The 18419-nt window shown below is 38.1% G+C and overlaps 2 protein-coding genes across 2 annotated transcripts in view; one reads left to right on the forward strand and one right to left on the reverse strand.

Annotated features, from left to right (window-relative positions):
• The window catches only part of xpo7 (exportin 7), a 47076-nt gene extending 36930 nt beyond the window's left edge, over positions 1-10146 (forward strand). Inside the window, exons 22-28 of the mRNA XM_022220755.2 lie at positions 459-541; positions 638-852; positions 1961-2099; positions 2176-2333; positions 3357-3455; positions 3537-3664; positions 5530-10146. Coding sequence (XP_022076447.2) covers positions 459-541; positions 638-852; positions 1961-2099; positions 2176-2333; positions 3357-3455; positions 3537-3664; positions 5530-5623 — 916 coding nt within the window. The 3' untranslated portion in view covers positions 5624-10146. The remainder of the gene's footprint in view (positions 1-458; positions 542-637; positions 853-1960; positions 2100-2175; positions 2334-3356; positions 3456-3536; positions 3665-5529) is intronic.
• A 3264-nt stretch (positions 10147-13410) lies between these two features.
• pbdc1 (polysaccharide biosynthesis domain containing 1) lies at positions 13411-17765 on the reverse strand. The gene is made up of 6 exons (XM_051938575.1): positions 17686-17765; positions 16197-16262; positions 15662-15721; positions 14089-14229; positions 13891-14002; positions 13411-13816 (listed from the first exon to the last, which is right to left on the reverse strand). The coding sequence occupies exons 1-6, from the start codon at positions 17710-17712 to the stop codon at positions 13686-13688; spliced, it is 537 nt and encodes a 178-aa protein (XP_051794535.1). The 5' UTR covers positions 17713-17765; the 3' UTR covers positions 13411-13685.
• Positions 17766-18419: the final 654 nt, after the last annotated feature.

Here is an 18419-nt window from a genome sequence, read left to right on the forward strand (position 1 = left end):
TTTGCGTCACATTTCGGTCATTTTGCACTTTTTTGTTGTAAATTTACATAAAATATTGGTCCTTTTATGCCTTTTGTGGTCGTTTCATGACTATTTGTGGTCATTTTGCATACAATTTTGGTAATTTTACAATTTCTTTATGGTAAATTTGCATAACATTTGGGTCGTTTTACACCTTTTTGTGGTAATTTTGCATAAAATTTTATGTTAGAGGCCTTTTTGTTTTTTTAAATTTTGTTGGTTTTCTGCCTTTCTGTGTTCATTTTTTATAAAAATTTTGGTTTCTTTATGTTTTTTTGTGTTAGCATAAAATTTTGGTTTGGCAGTTTTTTGTGTTTGCTTTAAATCACGTTTTATTTTTCATGTTTCTCCTTTTTTTTACCTCACTGTTGGTTCATTTTAGCTCACTTTTTTGTTTAACTTGTGTCTCTTCTGGGTTTTCTTTGGTGTTTCTTCAGATCTCAGAGGCTTCAGTTCGACGTTTCGTCACCAAACGGCATCCTGCTGTTCAGGGAAACCAGCAAGATGATCACCACCTACGGTACGTAAACACTGGACTTCTTCGTGAGTTTTATAGTCTTTGGATGCGGCGTTTAAACTCCCAGAATGCTGTAAACGGATTCTCTGGTGTCTCCAGGGAACCGGATCCTGACGCTGGGCGAGGTTCCTAAGGACCAGGTCTACGGGGTGAAGCTGAAGGGCGTCAGTGTCTGCTTTGCCATGCTGAAGGCGGTGCTCAGCGGAAACTACGTCAACTTCGGTGTCTTCCGTCTCTACGGAGATGATGCTCTGGACAACGCCCTGCAGACCTTCATCAAGCTGCTGCTGTCCATCCCCCACAGCGACCTGCTGGTAGGAACAGACAGGTTTACGTCAGGAGAAGGTTCTAGATGATTCAGTCAGCAGCTAACACTCTAGATCAGAATACTACAGGCATTTTACAGCTTTTTGAGGTTGTTTTCCGTCACATTTTTGTCATTTTACGTCTTTTTGTTTGCGTTTTTCATCAGATTTTGATCGTTTCACATCTTTTTGTGGTTGTTTAACGTCACATTGTAGTCATTTTGCTTCTCGTGGCTGTTTGCTTCACATTTTAGTCACTTTGTCTTTGTGGTTGTTTTCTGACAAATTTTTGTTGTTTTACATCTTTTTGTTTGTTTTGCGTCACGTTTTATCATTTTCCGTTTCACTTTTTATTATGTTTTGGCTGTTTAACAGATTTTTAGGGATTCATGCTATATTTTGGTAATTTTTATGGTAGTTTTTCCATCGTATTTTGTTTATGTATTTTTGTAGTTGTTTTGCATAAGATTTTGTTCATTTTTCACCTTTCTGTGGTCCTTGCTTCACGTTTTTGTTGTATGTGTTTTTGTGGTTGTTGGGTGCCCCATTTTGGACATTTTAAAGGTTTTTGTGGACTTTTGCTTCATTTTTTTTTTGCTTAGCAACATTTAGTGGTTGCCCATTGTCACATTTTGGTTGTTGTACAGATTTTTTTTTTGTTTTCTATGATATTTTGGTCAGTTTTTGTGGTCAGTTTGCATCACGTTTTCGTCCTTTTAAATCTTTTTGTGGCTGTTTTGATTCATATTTTTGTTGTTTTACTTGATTTTGTGGTTGTTTGGAACCCCATTTTGGTCATTTTACTATTTTTTCTAGTCTTTCGCTTCACATTTTTATCACTTAACTTTCTATGGTTGCTATTTTAGTCATGTTTTGGTTGTTTTACATCTTTTTATGGTTGTTTCACTTCACTTTTTGGCCATTTTACATCACAGTTTGGTCTACTGATTTTGTCGCTCTTCCCTTCACATCATCTCCAGACAGATGTGTCTTTCAGACTAGCTGGCAGGTTTTTGGGTTCAGAGGATTGGTCAGATGGTGTTTGGTCTGGATGGGGTTTTGGTGTTTTGAAGCAGTCGTAGATGAACTTACTGACCTCGTCGTTTCGTTTCTCCAGGACTATCCGAAGCTCAGCCAGTCGTTTTACTCATTGCTGGAGGTTCTGACGCAGGATCACATGAACTTCATTGCCAGTCTGGAGCCTCACGTCGTCATGTACATCCTGTCGTCGATATCAGAAGGGCTCACGGCGCTCGGTAGGGCTCCCAGTGGTCTGTGTTGAACATCAGTGTTTGTGTTGCTGCTGCCTCTTCATGTGTGTTTGTGTTGTAGATACGATGGTGTGCACCGGCTGCTGCTCCAGTTTGGACCACATCGTCACCTACCTGTTCAAGCAGCTGTCACGTTCCACCAAGAAACGTCCGACTCCGATGGCGACAGACGACCGGTTCCTGCACATCATGCAGCAGCATCCAGAGATGATCCAACAGGTCAGAGAGACGGTCAATAAAAACCTGCTGCAGGTTTACCTTTTACTGCTGTCTGACACTGAACCGTGGTCCATTTAACTGCAGACAGAAATGTACAACAAACAAACTGAAAACAGAAGTAATGTCAACTCATCATTCAGCATTCAGACAGTTGGTTCCAGAAGTCATTAATGGATGATCTGAGGTCAGTGATTGGAGGATAAAGATTCCTCTGGAAGGTCCAGTCTCTGGTGCATCAGAACTCCTGGATAGAACTACACCATGAAGACTGAAGAACCAAGAAACTCTGAAAAAAGGTTGTTGAAAAGCATCAGTCAGGACGATACAAGAACATTTCTGAGTTCCTGAAGATCTCCTGGAGTCCAGTTAAATCCATCATTAAGAAACGGAAGAAGATGGTACATGAATAAATCTGACTAGAACAAGATGTCCTCAAGACCTGAGAGACTAGAGAGGGAGGCCACCAAGACTCTGACTCCTCTGAAGAAGAGACTAGAGAGGGAGGCCACCAAGACTCTGACTCCTCTGAAGAAGAGACTAGAGAGGGAGGCCACCAAGACTCTGACTCCTCTGAAGGAGTTCCATCTTCAGACTGTTCATCCAACAACTGTTTTTTGTTCTTCACCAGTCAAAGCTTTATGGAGAGAAAGAGAAAGACTCTGATGGAAAAAGCTCCAATTAAATCTGGACTAGAGTTCACCAGAAGACATGTGGAGACTCTGAAGACACCTGGAAGAAGGTTCTTTGGTCTGAGGAGACCAGGATGTCCAGACTAGATGATATGTTTGGTGGACACCAAACACTGAATATCATCACAAACACACCATCCCCACTGTGAAGCACGGTGGTGGCAGCATCATGATGTTCCTCAGCTCCTGGACTCTTGTAGAGGCTGAGGGTATAAATGAAAGCAGTCAGCTGGAACACGGTTCCTCTGACGTTCTTCTTTTGTGGTTCTTCTCTGATATTCTCTAAACCTGTGGTTCTTCTCTGACGTTCTCTAAACCTGTGGTTCTTCTCCAGATGTTGTCCACCGTGTTGAACATCATCATCTTCGAGGACTGTCGGAACCAGTGGTCGATGTCTCGGCCTCTTCTAGGCCTCATCCTGCTCAATGAGAAGGTAAATGCTGATCGTAGACTGGCCTTACGTCGCCTTTAGAATCTCCGTGTGCATTCTAACACGTATGTTGGTTGTCTGCAGTATTTCGCTGATCTGAGGAACAGCATCGTCAACAGTCAGCCTCCAGAGAAGCAGCAAGCCATGCACTTATGTTTCGAGAACTTGATGGAGGGAATTGAAAGAAATCTACTAACTAAGAACCGGGACAGGTGGGTACCTCCTCGTTTTTATTGGTTTCTGTTTGTGGTTCTTTGGAAGGACTAGAAAACTGCTTCACAGGTGTTTATTTAGACATGAGACACAATAAATTACCATCAGATTACCTGAAACCGTGTCCAAAGTCACACGTTAAGTAAATCTGACATCAGAATCTCTTATCTGACTCTAACTAGTGTCTGGTCTCTGAGCTGTAACTGATGGAGACTAGAAGCTTCTCTGCAGTGACCAATCAGCATCTACTGGGTAGAAATCTGTAACCTGTAGTCTCTGAAATGATTCAAACATCGTGAAAAATGTCTTAGAAGTTCTCCAAACTATTGTCCATTAAACAGACAGGCTCAGACGGGTACTGCAGCTGATTTGTCGTCCACAGTGACTCCAACCTTTTCCAAAATCAGGAAAAAAGCACTTAAAACTTATTAAAAATGACTAAAACCATTCAGACTTTTTACATAACAATCTAAAAATTTTCTGAATGACCAAAACACTTCAGCTCCACCTGGTGGAAGAACCAGGTACTACAGCTGATCTACAATACATTTACTTTTCCCTCATCGTCCAAAATTACTCCGAACTTTTTAAAAATTAGGCAAATTGATAAAAATCTATGGAAAACTACTCAAACTTTTTACAGAATGACTTTAAAAGTTTTTCAAATGAGACAGACTTACTCATTTGAGGCTCCACCTGGTGGAACAACCAGGAACTACAGCTGATCTACAGTACATTTACTGACATGCACGACCTTCTTCTTTTTCCTTGCGGTCCAAAATGACTCCATGCTTTTCCAAAGTTAGGTAAAAACTACTTCAGACCTCTTCAAAATGATTCAAAGTTTTTACATGATTTAAAAGTTTTCCAAATGGCACAAACCAACCCAATAGGTCCACCTAGTGGAAGGACCAAGTACTACATCTCATCTACAATAGATTCACTGGCATGAACGACCTACATCTTTCCCTCATGATCCAGTTTCACCAAAGCTACCGAAACTTGTTTGGAACTATTAAAATACTCCACAAAACGTCTGAAACCTTTTTTTTAAATGACTGAAACATTCTCATTAAACAATAAGATACACCACCTGGCGGAACAAACAGGTACTACAACTGATCTGCAATAGGTTTACTGACATGAGCGACTTTCTTCTTCTCCCTCATGGTCCGAAATGACTCTAAACTTTTCTAAAATTAGACAAAATGTACCTCAGATTTCTTCAAAATGACAAAAACCTGTCCAAAATTATTCCAACATGATTTAAAAGTTTCCTAAATGACACAAACTCACCTACTTGAGCCTCCACCTGGTGGAAAAACCAGATATTACAGCCGATCTACAATAGATTTATTGGCCTGAACGACCTTCTTCTTTTAAAAATTCGCTAAAGTTACTAAAACGTCTCTGAGACGATGAAAATACTCCGAAATATATCTGGAAAGTTTTTTTGTTTTTTTTTAAATGACTCAAACATTCTCATTAAACATTAAGGTGCTCCACTTGGTGGAACAAACAGGTACTACAGCTGATCTACAATAGATTTTCTAAGATGCACGACCTCCTTCTTTTCCCTTGTGGTCCCAAATGATCTCTTCAAAGTATTCAAACTTTTTCCAACATGATTTAAAAGTTTCCCAAATGACACAAACGCGCAGTTAAGGCTCCACCTGGGGGAAGAACCAGGTACTACATCTGATCTATGACACATTTACTGACATGAACAACCTTCTTCATGTCCTGCCTTATTGGTTCATATATTTTTAATTTGTAAAGTTATTAATGGAAATGAATCATTAACGTGTCTCTGTGTGTTGTGCTGTGTGTCTGTATGTTGCGTGTCTGTATGTTGCGTGTCCAGGTTCACTCAGAACCTGTCCGTGTTCAGGCGTGAGGTCAACGACAGCATGAAGAACTCCACATACGGCGTCAACAGCAACGACATGATGAGCTGACATTCCACTGGGCAGAGCCCCGCCTCCCTTCCTCTCTCCCCCAGCCCCCTCCCCCTCCCCCCTCTGCATCCGCCTCCCCCCCTCCCCCTCGGGCCCGGATGCCCGGGGTCACGCCCCTCCGCCTGGCCCCGCCTCCTTTTTGATATGAGCATATATAAATATATACAGATCTATTTTAAAGCCTGGGGGGAGGGGTCGCATGGCTCCGCCCCCTGATGGGACGGAGGGAGGGAGGGATTGCCGTGACGACGGGATGAGCGCCGGTAACCGTAGTAACCCGCTTCTGCCTGCCTTGTATAGAAACACACAGAAAAACCCAAGTGTACATTTTTTTTGGTAACATTTTGAACAATGTTTATAACGATCGAATTTCAACACAACGGAGGAAAAAACAAACAAACAAACAAACAAAAAAGCGTGTGACTGAGCTTTTTACCGAGTAGTGAGTTAGTGCAGCTGTCTGTCTGAGAGACGATGGGGAGGACAGGGGACGTTTCCCTCCGCTTGAAGTGATGTAAATAAACCTGCAGGGGGCGGGGCCACACAGGGATGGAGCCAGAGAGGGGCGGGGCATCCGGCTGTCAGCTGACGAGTCGAGAAAAGAGACGAAACCACCGAGTGTCCTGAAGCAGCAGACCAGGACGACAATAACAATGATAACAACATTAATAATAATGGTAATAAAATAACAATATTATTAATTTGATAATAATTAGTGCTCTAGCGGTTAATTAACACAAAATTAGTATTTTATTAACAGTAATAATGTTGATTATTTTAATTAGAGCTCCAACAGTTTGTTCATTAATGGATCATTAAATTCATCTGCAACACATTTATTATTATTAATAGTAATAATAGTAACAATAATAATAATCAGAACTCCAACAGTTTTAGTTCATTTATTGTGAATTCAGTAAATCATTAAAATTGTTCAGTTGTTGTTGTTATTATTAAGCACATTATTATTTTTCTTTTAAAAATTGATTAAAACAATTATAAGCAATTTAATTTATTCATTTCTTTATTTTTGGAAAAAATTTATTTCATTAAATTATTTTCTGTTTTTTTTCAGGACACTAAACTAAAAACACTGAAAAATCTGATCAGTTCAAAGAATCTGCAGTTGCAGCTTTTATATAATAATGGTAATGATAGCAAAAAATAAATAATGGTAGTAATAAAATACTTTATTATTATTATTCAATAATAGTAATTATTGTTTTTCAATAATAATTATTATTATTTTATTTAATCATAATAATTTATCAGAATTTGTCATTATTATTATTTGATGAATTTCAATTCTTTTGTTTCCAGATTTTCTTTTTTGCTGCTTTTCTTTTTTGACACTAAATTAAAAATAAAAACACTGAATAGATCCGATTCAACAGAATGCTCAGCTGTAGCTCTGAATATTATGATCAATATTATTAATGATATCACGTTAGGTTTTTAGTTTATTTTCTACTTCGACACTGATCTGAACGTCACCGGGTTTTAAACTGTTAAATAAATTCATCATAAAACCAGTGAAACGATAAAAGTAAAGTTTTCTGATATTTAGACAAAAAAATTTCAAACAATCCTCAGTTACAGCCGTTATGATTATTACTTATTGTTGTTGTTATTGGAGCTGCAGCGGTTTTCAATCAGAATATTAATCATCATCATTTCAAACAAGCTCTTTTGTTATTTTTACGAAAAAATCTGAAATTATTTCATCAACACCTGAAGAAAACGAGCATTTTTCAGCTTTTCCCTGATTAGAGCATTTTTCTGCTTTTTTAACCTGAACGTCTGAAACCTTCTAAAGCCACGTTTGTCTGTTTCCCAGTTTGGAGTTTTGGACAGAAAATTTATCATTCAAATAATTATAACAGTCAAAAAAATCTGATGAATTTAATGAGTTCAGGATGAAACCAGCAGGAAACATAAACCTATTTCTGATTGGTCAAAGACTCTCAGATTTAACGTTTTTCTTCAGACTGAATGTGGATGGAAGGCGTTTGTCCTCAAACTTCATCCTTCAGACGGGTTTAAAGTGGCAGTCAGAGCTGTTACGGCAGAACAAACGGAAATATAGCAGAAGAAGCAGCTCCTCATTCTAAGCTCTCGTTCCACATGAAGTTCTGCTTCAGTTTATTAAAATAAAAGGGAAGCAGCGACGTGAAGCCGACAGGAAAACATCAGAAATATTTCATCTGCTGAAGCTTAAATCTGGAATCAGTAAATCTGAACTCTTTATTTTATCCTCTCAGGCTGAAACTTTATAACCAAATTATGAAAAACAACAACAAATGTTTGCAGATTGAAGCTTCTGAACAGAAAATTGACTGATTTTCTTCATGATTTTTTATTTTAAGCTGAATATTTGTTTTATTCAGTCGATCAAAACGCTTCTGCTCAACCGTGAATTTATTAACAGAGTAATAAAAAACTAATAAAAGTGTTCAGTACCAGATCTGCGGGGATTATTTACTGCTTATTGATCTGTTAATCAATCAATCAATTAGCTGTTTGGTCTGCAGACGTCACAAAACAAATTAAGAAATAATCAGCAGATTTTTAAAACAAACAAATAAAATAGTTTCATTAAAATCAGATTTAAACTAAAGATGCAATTAAGTTCTGATTTATCTTTTTCAATCAATAACCGGTTGTCTCATCATCTGCAGACGGTAATGAGACCAGTTTCATCTGCTGCTGAGGTTTTATTTTCTGACTCCGTTACGTTTCCATTGACTTCAGACAATCAAAAACTTCTGTTTGAGATGTTTTCAGTTTGTAGAAACTCCATGGAGAAGCTCTTGTCTGAATGTTTGACCTGCAGAGGAACTCAGATTTATCAGAAAAATATTTTTCAGGAGTTTCTCCTGTTGGAGCAACACTCTAAATGTCTGATCTACAGAGGAACGTAAGGTCCATCACAGAGGCTCTGGTTCCTCCTGAACAACCTGAAGTCTTTTTGATCATTTTGAAGTTCTTCTGCAGGTCAGCTATAAAGACTGTAGGATGTTTGAGGTGTTTCCCCTGAAGAACCTGTAGTCTTTATATTTGAGTTGCAGAGGAATTTAAAGTTTATCACAGAAACCTCAGGAGACTCTGTGTTCCTCCTGAAGAAGCTGCAGTCTGAATATGTGATCTGCAGAGGAACTTAGAGTTTATCATAAAGATTTCAGGAGGCTTGTGGTGTTTCCCTCGTAAGAGCTGTAGGCTTAACATTTGGCTTACAGAGGAACTTAGAGTGCATCAGAGACTTCACGGGGCTCTTCTTTGTCCAGCAGAAGCTGCAGTCTTTAGGATTAACTTAAAGTTCATCTGCAGATCTAATATAAAGACTTCTGGTATTTCTACTGAAAATGACAGTTTTAATTACAGACTAACTTAAAAATTATCATCAAAACTTAAGAAGGCACTCAGTGTTTGTCCTATAGGAGCTGTAGACTTTACATTTGAGCTGCAGAGGAAAAGTTTAGCATGTAAGCTTAAGGAGACTCAGTGTTTCTCCTGAACAAACTGTAGTTAGAATATTTGACTTCTAGAGGAATTTAAAGTCCATCACAAACGCTCTGGTTTGTCCTGTAGAAGCTGTAGTCTTCAGGATTAACTTTAAGTTCATCTGCAGATCAAATACAAAGACTTCCTGGGTTTCAGCTGTAATTAAAATTACATACTTTTAATTACAGATAAACTTAAAATTTATCATAAAAATTAAAAAAGTGTTTCTCCTACTTTCTATCTGAGCTGCAGAGGAACTTAAAGTCCATCTCAGAGGTTTCAGGAAGCTCGTGGTGTTTCTGATTTTGGAATCACCACAAACAGCGACGGGATTGAACGCCCCTCCAGAGCTCCGCCCACCTGCCCCAAAGCTCTGCCCCTCTCCTCGAAGTGAAACCCGACACCGCGGCGTCCTGCAGGCGTCGCCCGCTGCTTGTCGAACGTGTAAGCAACATGGTCGCGGCTACATTTTCCCCTCTGGTAGGCCGGGTGCAGTTTCCACCATTTTGTTTACACTGTGGACTCGCCGGAACCGGACTTTTCCCCGCCGGGTCCTGCGGCCGAGTCCGACTGGCGTGTGCGTTGTTGTTTGTTTGTGTGTGTTTGTGTGTTGCCTGGTGTGTGCGTATGTGGCGTCTCATGGTGCTGCGACGGCTTGAAACCGCGACGGAGCTCAAACGACCGACGAAACTTTAGCGCCGCTCAAGACATCGGAGCTCCTCTGAAGGATCCAGTTTAGTTTGAAGAACCGGGTAGAAGTCAGAACGGTGTAAAAAGAGAAGCGGGAGTGGATCAATTAGCAACTTGTGTTACTCTCTACGATGTTGCTGCTAACTGTTTGTGACAACTAGCTCATCTCTAACCATGTCAGCACTCACGGATGTTATTGAGTTCCTACTTTTGGTTTGTGTCCCTGATGTGAATGTGTTGGGTCCATAGAGTGAATAGCTGTTTGAGTTGTTTGGATGTCTGCTACATATAGTGTAAGCATTGTGACTGCAAATAAACCTCATTGATTTTTACCGCCATGCTTCAGCGCCTGTTTCTTACAGAGAATCTACAAAATAAGTCATTTACAGAGAATATTCAAAACAGAACTGAAGAGAAATAAGAATTAAAGGGTTATGAAATTTTGAGTGACGACAACGATATTATTGAAACTTAAATTTAAAAATGTTATACAACTTTACCAGACTAAATATTAAGGTTAAAATCCTCCAGAGGTATCGAAGTATTAATAATTACACACATTTACCTGATTAAACATTAAAGTTAAATTTAAAAGTTGAGTTCCTACAATGGACATTTTTCCACATTTACCTTCTTGATTTAAATATATTAATGTCGAAAATATTAATTATGCAAATTCACTTGACTAAATAGTAAGGTTGAAATTCTATAATATGATTTATCATATAAACTTTGACAATAAGTATAAATATGACTTGAATCCCTATAATGTTCATTCTTATCCTTGATTCCTATTGGCTAATAGTTTTAGCCAACCATTTATTTGCCACTCTCCATTAGCTATTTGTTAGTTTTAGCGCTGTTACCTCATTTATTGGTTTTAGCTAACCATTTATCCATTACTCACAGCGAGATACTATATTGCCAAAAGTATTGGCTCACCCATCCAAATAATCAGAATCAGGTGTTCCAATCACTTCCATGGCCACAGCTGTATAAAATCAATCACCTGTGCATGCAGACTGCTTTTACGAACATTATTCCAGCGTGGAACTGTGATAGGATGCCACCTGTGCTACAAGTCCAGTGGTGACATTTCCTCGCTCCTAAATATTCCACGGTCAACTGTCAGCTGTATTATAAGAAAGTGGAAGTGTGTAGGAACGACAGCAGCTCAGCCACCAAGTGGTCGACCACGTAAACCGATGGAGCGGGTCAGAGGATGCTGAGGCTCATAGTGCCAAGAGGTGGACAACTTTCTGCAGAGTCAGTGGATACAGACCTTCAAACTTGATGTGGTCTTCAGATTAGCTCAAGAACAGAGCTTCAGCAGAGAGCTTCATGGAATGGGTTTCCATGGCCGAGCAGCTGCATCCAAGCCGTACATCACCAAGTGCAATGCAAAGCCTGGGATGCAGTGGTGTAAAGCACACCGTCACTGGACTCTAGAGCAGTGGAGACGCCTTCTCTGGAGTGACCAATCACGCTTCTCCATCTGGCAATCTGATGGACCAGTCTGGGTTTGGCGGTTGCCAGGAGAACCATACTTGTCGGACTTCATTGTGCCAAGTGTAAAGTTTGGTGGAGGGGGGATCATGGTGTGGGCTTGTTCTTCAGGAGCTGGGCTTGGCCCCTTAGTTCCAGTGAAAGGAACTCTGAATGCTTCAGCATACCAAGACATTCTGGACAATTCCATGATCCCAACTTTGTGGGAACAGTTTGGAGCTGGCCCCTTCCTCTTCCAACATGACTGTGCACAAAGCAAGGTCCATAAAGACATGGATGACAGAGTCTGCTGTGGATGAACTGGACTGGCCTGCACAGAGTCCTGACCTCAGCCCGATAGAACACCTTTAGGATGAATTAGAGCAGAGACTGAGAGCCAGGCCTTCTGGTCCAACATCAGTGTGTGACCTCACAAATGAGCTTCGTGAAGGTCAAAAATCCCCATAAACACACTCCTAAACCTTGTGGACAGCCTTCCCAGAAGAGTTGAAGCTGTTCTGGCTGCAAAGGGTGGACCGACGTCATATTGAACCCTCTGGATTAGGAATGGGATGTCACTGACGTTCATATGCGAGTCAAGGCAGGTGAGTGAATACTTTTGGAAATGTAGTGTATTTATATTTCAGCTACACTCCTTTCATTAGCTGTTAGTTTTAGCTAATCATATTCCCATTATCCCCCATTAAATGTTAATTACTATCACCTAACCATTAAATATTTTTAGCTAACACTTAATCCATTAGCTATTGTTTGTTGTAGCAGTTATTTTCTGCTAACCACTTATCCATAACTTCTCATTAGGTAATGGTTTTAGCCAAGCTTTAAGTAATTTATGTTTTAGATACGTCCGTTTCATTAGCTGTTAGTTTTAGCTAACATAACGAAGAGTTATTGTTAATTACTGTCAGCTAACCATTAATACGTTAGCTAGCTTTCTGTTACTGTTGGCTGTTTTTAGTTTTAGCGGTTACTTCATTTATTGTTTTTAGCTGAACATTTATCCATTATTGACGTCAAGCTGTAAGTAATTCATATTTTTTACCCACATTCCTTCCATTAGCTGTTAATTAGTTTTAGGTAATCATTCATTTTTCTCCATTAGCAGTGTATTGGTTTTATCTGTCTACATTACTTACAGCAAGCTTTTTATACGTTCTAGGCTAGCCAATGTTTTAGCTACATTATTTTACTAGTTTAAGCTAGCTATGTATCAGTTGCGCTAAATTATCTTTTAGTTTCAGCTAACCATTAGTTCTAGCTTAATCGCTTAATCCTCTACTCTGTTAGCTTTTGTTGTTGTTGTAGCTGTTATTTTCTGTTAGCTATTTATTATAGTATCCACTAACCACTTGTCCATTACTTTACATTAGCTAATAATTTTAGCCAGCTATTTCTTTTCTAATCACCGTGCGCGATTTGTTAGTATTATCGCTGTTACTTCATTTATTGGTTTATGGTTAACCATTTATCCATTACAGCGAGCTATTTATACGTTTTAGCTACACTCCTTCCATTAGCTGTTAGTTTTAGCTATTCATTCTTCTCCATTTATTTATTGGTTTTAGCTAACCATTTATCCATTACAGCGAGCTATTTATACATTTTAGCTACACTCCTTCCATTAGCTGTTAGTTTTAACTAATCATATATCCATTACACTCCATTAAATGTTAATTACTGTCATCTAACCATTACATTTTGTTAGCTAGCACTTAGTTACTCTGCATTAGCTATTTTTCTTTTTGTTACTTTCTCAGCAGACCACATATCTATTAACTTCCATTAGCTAATAGTTTTAGTTTGTTAATTCTACGCTGTTAGCTATTTGTTAGGTTTAGCTAACCATTTATCCATTACTGACAGCTAGCTATTTATACATTTTAGCTACACTCCTTCCATTAGCTGTTAGTTTTAGCCAATCATTTATTCATTACGCTCCATTAAATATTAGTTTTAGCGACATTACTTCCTCTTAGCTACATTTAACTATTTAATAAGATCTTCAGTTTAAAGGACTTCCTGGAAGTCGTATCCATGAACTCAAAAGATTCTTCCCAGAAAGTTCCGGCTTCAGTTGGACAACTCGAATGTTCAGTCTTAAACTTTTGTCTTTTATTAGTTTCCTCATTACAGACGAACAAATGCAACGTCAGAAAACAAACGAGCGCTGACGATTGGCACCATAAAACTTTACAGTAAATAAAAAAGAAGCAAAGGCGGCATGAAGAGTCCAAACAAGGTTCTGAGCTTCAGGGAAGAACCGACACAAACACCGATGGAAGCTCCAAAACGTTTTCTACAGAGTTAAACCCTCAGGAGACTCTTGTGATGCTGGATGGTTCCTCACTGGTTCTCAGATGGTTCCTCAGCAGTTCTTAGTGGTCCTGGCTGGTTTCTGTGGAGACGAGCTCTTGGATCGGTTGGACATGTACACCGTGTTGTTGAGTCCTTCTCTGTTTCTGGCGATCTCGATGGCGAAGAACTGGATTCTGGTGGCTGAAGACAGAAACTGTTGATGATTTTTGGTTCTTGCTCTCTAAAAACGTGGAAACAACAGAAAAGAAACTCACCGAAGACGGTGTTGTCCTCCACGTAGTCTTTCTCACAGTCCAGACGCAGCAGAGTGCCGAAGTTGAAGTCCTCCACCAGGCCTTCGAACTGGTTGCAGAACGGACGCCACCTCTGACAACAGACAGGAGATGTTCAGAAACATGGACTGTAAACCGGGGTTTGTTCTGGTTCTGGTTCTAGATCTGGATCTAACCAACCTCTTTGGCTGTGTCGGACTTCAGTTGGTCGTGCGTCAGAACCTTCACGTCCAGATCTTCGAAAGACTCTCTGAAGGTCGAGTAGATTTTGTCGTCGAGTTTTGTCAGTTTCAGGAACTTCGGGTCGACGGAGGAGATGAGCTGAAACAGAACCGGGTCGAGTTTAAACGTTTTAACCAATCAGAACACAGCAAATCCAGATTATTAATCAGCAGTTTTAGAAACGTCTTCAGAAGCTTCAACATTTTTAGTTTACAGTGAAATCTGACAGAAAATCTCAATTGATCTGAAAAGAAAATCTGAAATATAAAGAAACCCTCTCTACTGTCACTAGTTCGTTTGTTTTTGTCAAATATTGGTTAAAAACAAACTGAGTCAGCTTTCATTATTTTTATGTCTTGGTTTCTAAATTTGACTTATTTTTACAAAAAATTTCATCTTCAGATTTTAACATTTGATCCCATAATTTAATTTTTTCCCTCATAGTTTGACTTTATCTCAAAAACATAATTAACTTTTTTCACATTAATTTTTATTTATTTATTTATATAATATCTCAATTTTAAACTCATCTTGAAATCTGACTATTTTGTCCCATGATGTTGGTTTTAAACAGAAAAGCTTTTTTAAATCTCTAAATTTAAACTTTTCTCTTCATTTATAAATAATAAAAACCTCACAGAGGTTCTGATCAAACTGCTGCTTTTGAGTCTCAAAATTCAGATCATTTTTTGTCATAATTTGAATCAAAAAACTAACTTTACTTTTTAAATTTTGACATTTTGTACAAAAATCATCTTGACATTTTCACATTTGATCCCATAATTTAATTTTTTTTCTCAAAAGTTTGGACTTTATCTCAAAATCATACTGTACATTTTTAAATGTACTGATTCTGTTTTATTTCTATAAAATCTCACTTTTAACTTTTCTCCCAGAATATTTAGCAGTTTTTACTTTTTTAATCTCAAAATCTAATTTTAATGTAACTTACTATTTAAATCATAATTGTTCTTTTTTTCATTTTTTAGACATTTGATCTGATATTAATACCAGTCAAAATAAAAATAGTTAATATACATATGAAAATAATAATAAAATATTATCACTTATTCAGACTTTCTGATCATTCAGATTTTTTGTCAGATTTTAATTAAGTTTAACTGATGCAGATTTCTATTAAATAATAATAAAGTAAATAAACATTCAGTGAAAGTAAAACTATAAGCAGCTGATTTACATGTGATTAATGATTGACATTCAGCTGAAATTAACGTTTAAACTTTAAATTATTGGTACTTAATGAAGCTGAATTTATAACAGGGCTGAAATAATTCATCAATCAGATTATTCAATTATTCTGATAATCAATAATCAGTTTGAGTCATTTTTAATAAAGACTCTGTCAGTTCTGATTTAAATGTGAAGATTTAATTCATAGATTTTCTGTTTCTTTCCTCCTTTATGACAGAAAACTCTTATTGTACACCAAACAGCTGATTGATTGATTGATTGATTGATTGACTGACATAGAAAGTGATCAGTACTGCAGATAATGGGTATGTAGACTCACGTTGAAGTAAACCTCAGCGTGGTTGTACGCCTTCATCGCCCACATCGCCTCCAGCCGCGGCTGAAACAAAAACACAACAGTCAGAATAAAACCTTTAAATACGGATCAATAATCTGCATATTCTGGTAGTGATCAGTGCTAAATTAATACTTACTGATAAATACTACAGACATGTTTTTATTAGTGTTCTAATTCTTAGAATTATTAATGTAGTTGTGTAGAAATTAGGGCTGCAGCGAACGAAGCCTCGACGAATCGTCTGAGAACTAAACGTCATCAAAAGCTGAAGTGAGCGCACAATGCGACAGGAATGAGCGGAGCGTGGAACACGGACGGACATCGCGCATGTATTATGTATGCACGATGCAGAATGACGTATCGTGATTTTATTTGAATGGGACAGTGCATATTAATGAACATCCAGTAATGTAAATACGCCAGATTTAGCTCAAGGCTAATTTCCATCTGTTGTCCCATATGTCGATTAGTCGACACGTCGTTAGTTGCAGCCCTACCAGAAATAAAATAAACTTACATCATTTCCGTACGCTTCAGCAGGAAGAGAGAGAGCGTTAGCAGCCGCCGCCGCTCCTTCAACGCCCTGACAACACAACACACACCATTACACAACTATACACACTAGTATATACACATAAACAACCATTACACAACTATACACACTAGTATATACACATAAACAACCATTACACAACTATACACACTAGTATATACACATAAACAACCATTACACAACTATACACACTAGTATATACACATAAACAACCATTACACAACTATACACACTAGTATATACACATAAACAACCATTACACAACTATACATGGGGCGGCATGGCTCAGTGGGTCGAGTGGCCGTCTTGTAACTGGAAGGTTTCTGGTTTGATCCTCGGCCCGTCGTGTTCATGTCGAGGTGTCCCTGAGTAAGACCCCTCACTGAATGTGACGTATCGTGTCGCTTTGGATAAAAGCGTTATATAAATACAACCATTTACACACTAATATAAATACAACCATAAATCTGTTTTCTTTCATTACACACACATATAAAATGTCATTTTGGGTTTTTTTTGGCAGAGTTGTCTTAAAATGAGTGTTTTCATTTTTTCTAAAATTGTTTCTCTCATAATTTTGACTTGAAGTCGACATCTGAACGTTTTATTTCCCTATTTTTTTATCTCGGTTTTTACTTTCTCTAAAATCTACATTTTTATTTTTCTGACTATTTTGTCACGATTGTTTTTGAAATATCAGAAATTTCACTTTATCTCTAAATTTTAGTTTTCTCTCTCACAAATCTCACGTTTAATCTCAGAAATCTGCATTTTTACTTTGATATTTTACTGAAATAAATCAGGAGGGCCGAGGAACCCGATGTCTGATAATCACTCAGGTCAGTGATGGAAATCTTCTTTCTTGTTTATTTCAGGTTTCCTCTGTTTGTTTATTTCGTTTTTTCCTGTTTATTTATTCTGACACCAGAAAGCTTCAGCTCTTCCAGTCAGAAACACATTTACTGAGGAAATCTGTCTTTTCAGGATCTATTTTTAATTTGAGAAACTAAATCAAACGTTTCTGAGACTCTGGATCTATTTTTTAGCAGATTTGTGTCTGTCAGCGTGTGAACAGAAGAAATTCAACATGTGACTGAATCCATCCGCAGCACTGAGCTAAAGGAGCTAACAGCGGCTAACAGCTACACCCAGAGATATTAGATTCTCTAAACTGACGGTTCATCCGCCTCTGATCTTCTCTGAACTCCTGAGACTCGGTTTAAAGACACAAACAGCTGATTTGTGCCTTAAACTGTTTCCGGTTCTACACGTGTTTTCCTCTCAGCTAGCCTTAGCATTAACACTGTTTGCTAACCGTGGAGCCGCTTCATTAAATCGTTTATTTTTCCGCTTCCTTTGTGTCTCGGGTTAATTGTAGCCTTTGAAGCGGCTCTCGGCGTAAACTCAGACACACGGTGAGTGAAAATAAACATGTTTGTAGCTTAATTCCTACCAGAGCAGCCAAAGCCTCTTCAGCCATTTTACCCTCAACAAAGATCGTCTATAAGTAAGACGTATCACTACAGCGGTGTGCGCATGCGTGATGTAGTCCTAGCTTTTTTTTATTTTTTTTGCGACAGAAATAATTCAATGAAGACTTTACAGATAATGTGGCCAAGCTAACGAGGAGCTAACAGAGAAAATAATAGTATTTGAAACTTCATTTGTCTTAAAATTTGAGAAATCAGAATAACCTAATTATCATAATTAATGTTTCGGAGTTGTTGTTTTTTTCATGCAGACAAACTGTAGATGAACTAAACTTATGTTAGCTCTTTTTAAAATGAGCTCAGAGTTTAAACAACGGCAGAATTTTAAAAGCTCTATCGGCAGTGATGTGATTTTATAAAAATATTTTCCACCGAGGAGTGAAGCATCTCACATTTTTAGATCTCTGTGCTCAACTTTGACTTCGCGTGACGTCGTGAATTTTAAAGGACCCTGTCAGTCTGATAGATCACATGAAATGATCAGAAATTCATTTTTATAGACCTTCAATCTGAGTTGATCTTACAGACGTTTTTAGCCTCTGTTTCTTTTTCTTCACTGTGGTTCGTTTTCCAATCTAAAGTCTTGTAGCTCTGAGGAATCAGAACAATATGAAAAAGGAGAGAGAAATAAAAGATGTGACTCAGAAGGATGGAAGCCAGAAAAACAAAATAGATATGTGAGTCAAGGCAGGTGAGC

Source organism: Acanthochromis polyacanthus, chromosome 18, assembly GCF_021347895.1.
Source record: "Acanthochromis polyacanthus isolate Apoly-LR-REF ecotype Palm Island chromosome 18, KAUST_Apoly_ChrSc, whole genome shotgun sequence".
In the NCBI taxonomy this organism is placed as follows: domain Eukaryota; kingdom Metazoa; phylum Chordata; class Actinopteri; family Pomacentridae; genus Acanthochromis; species Acanthochromis polyacanthus.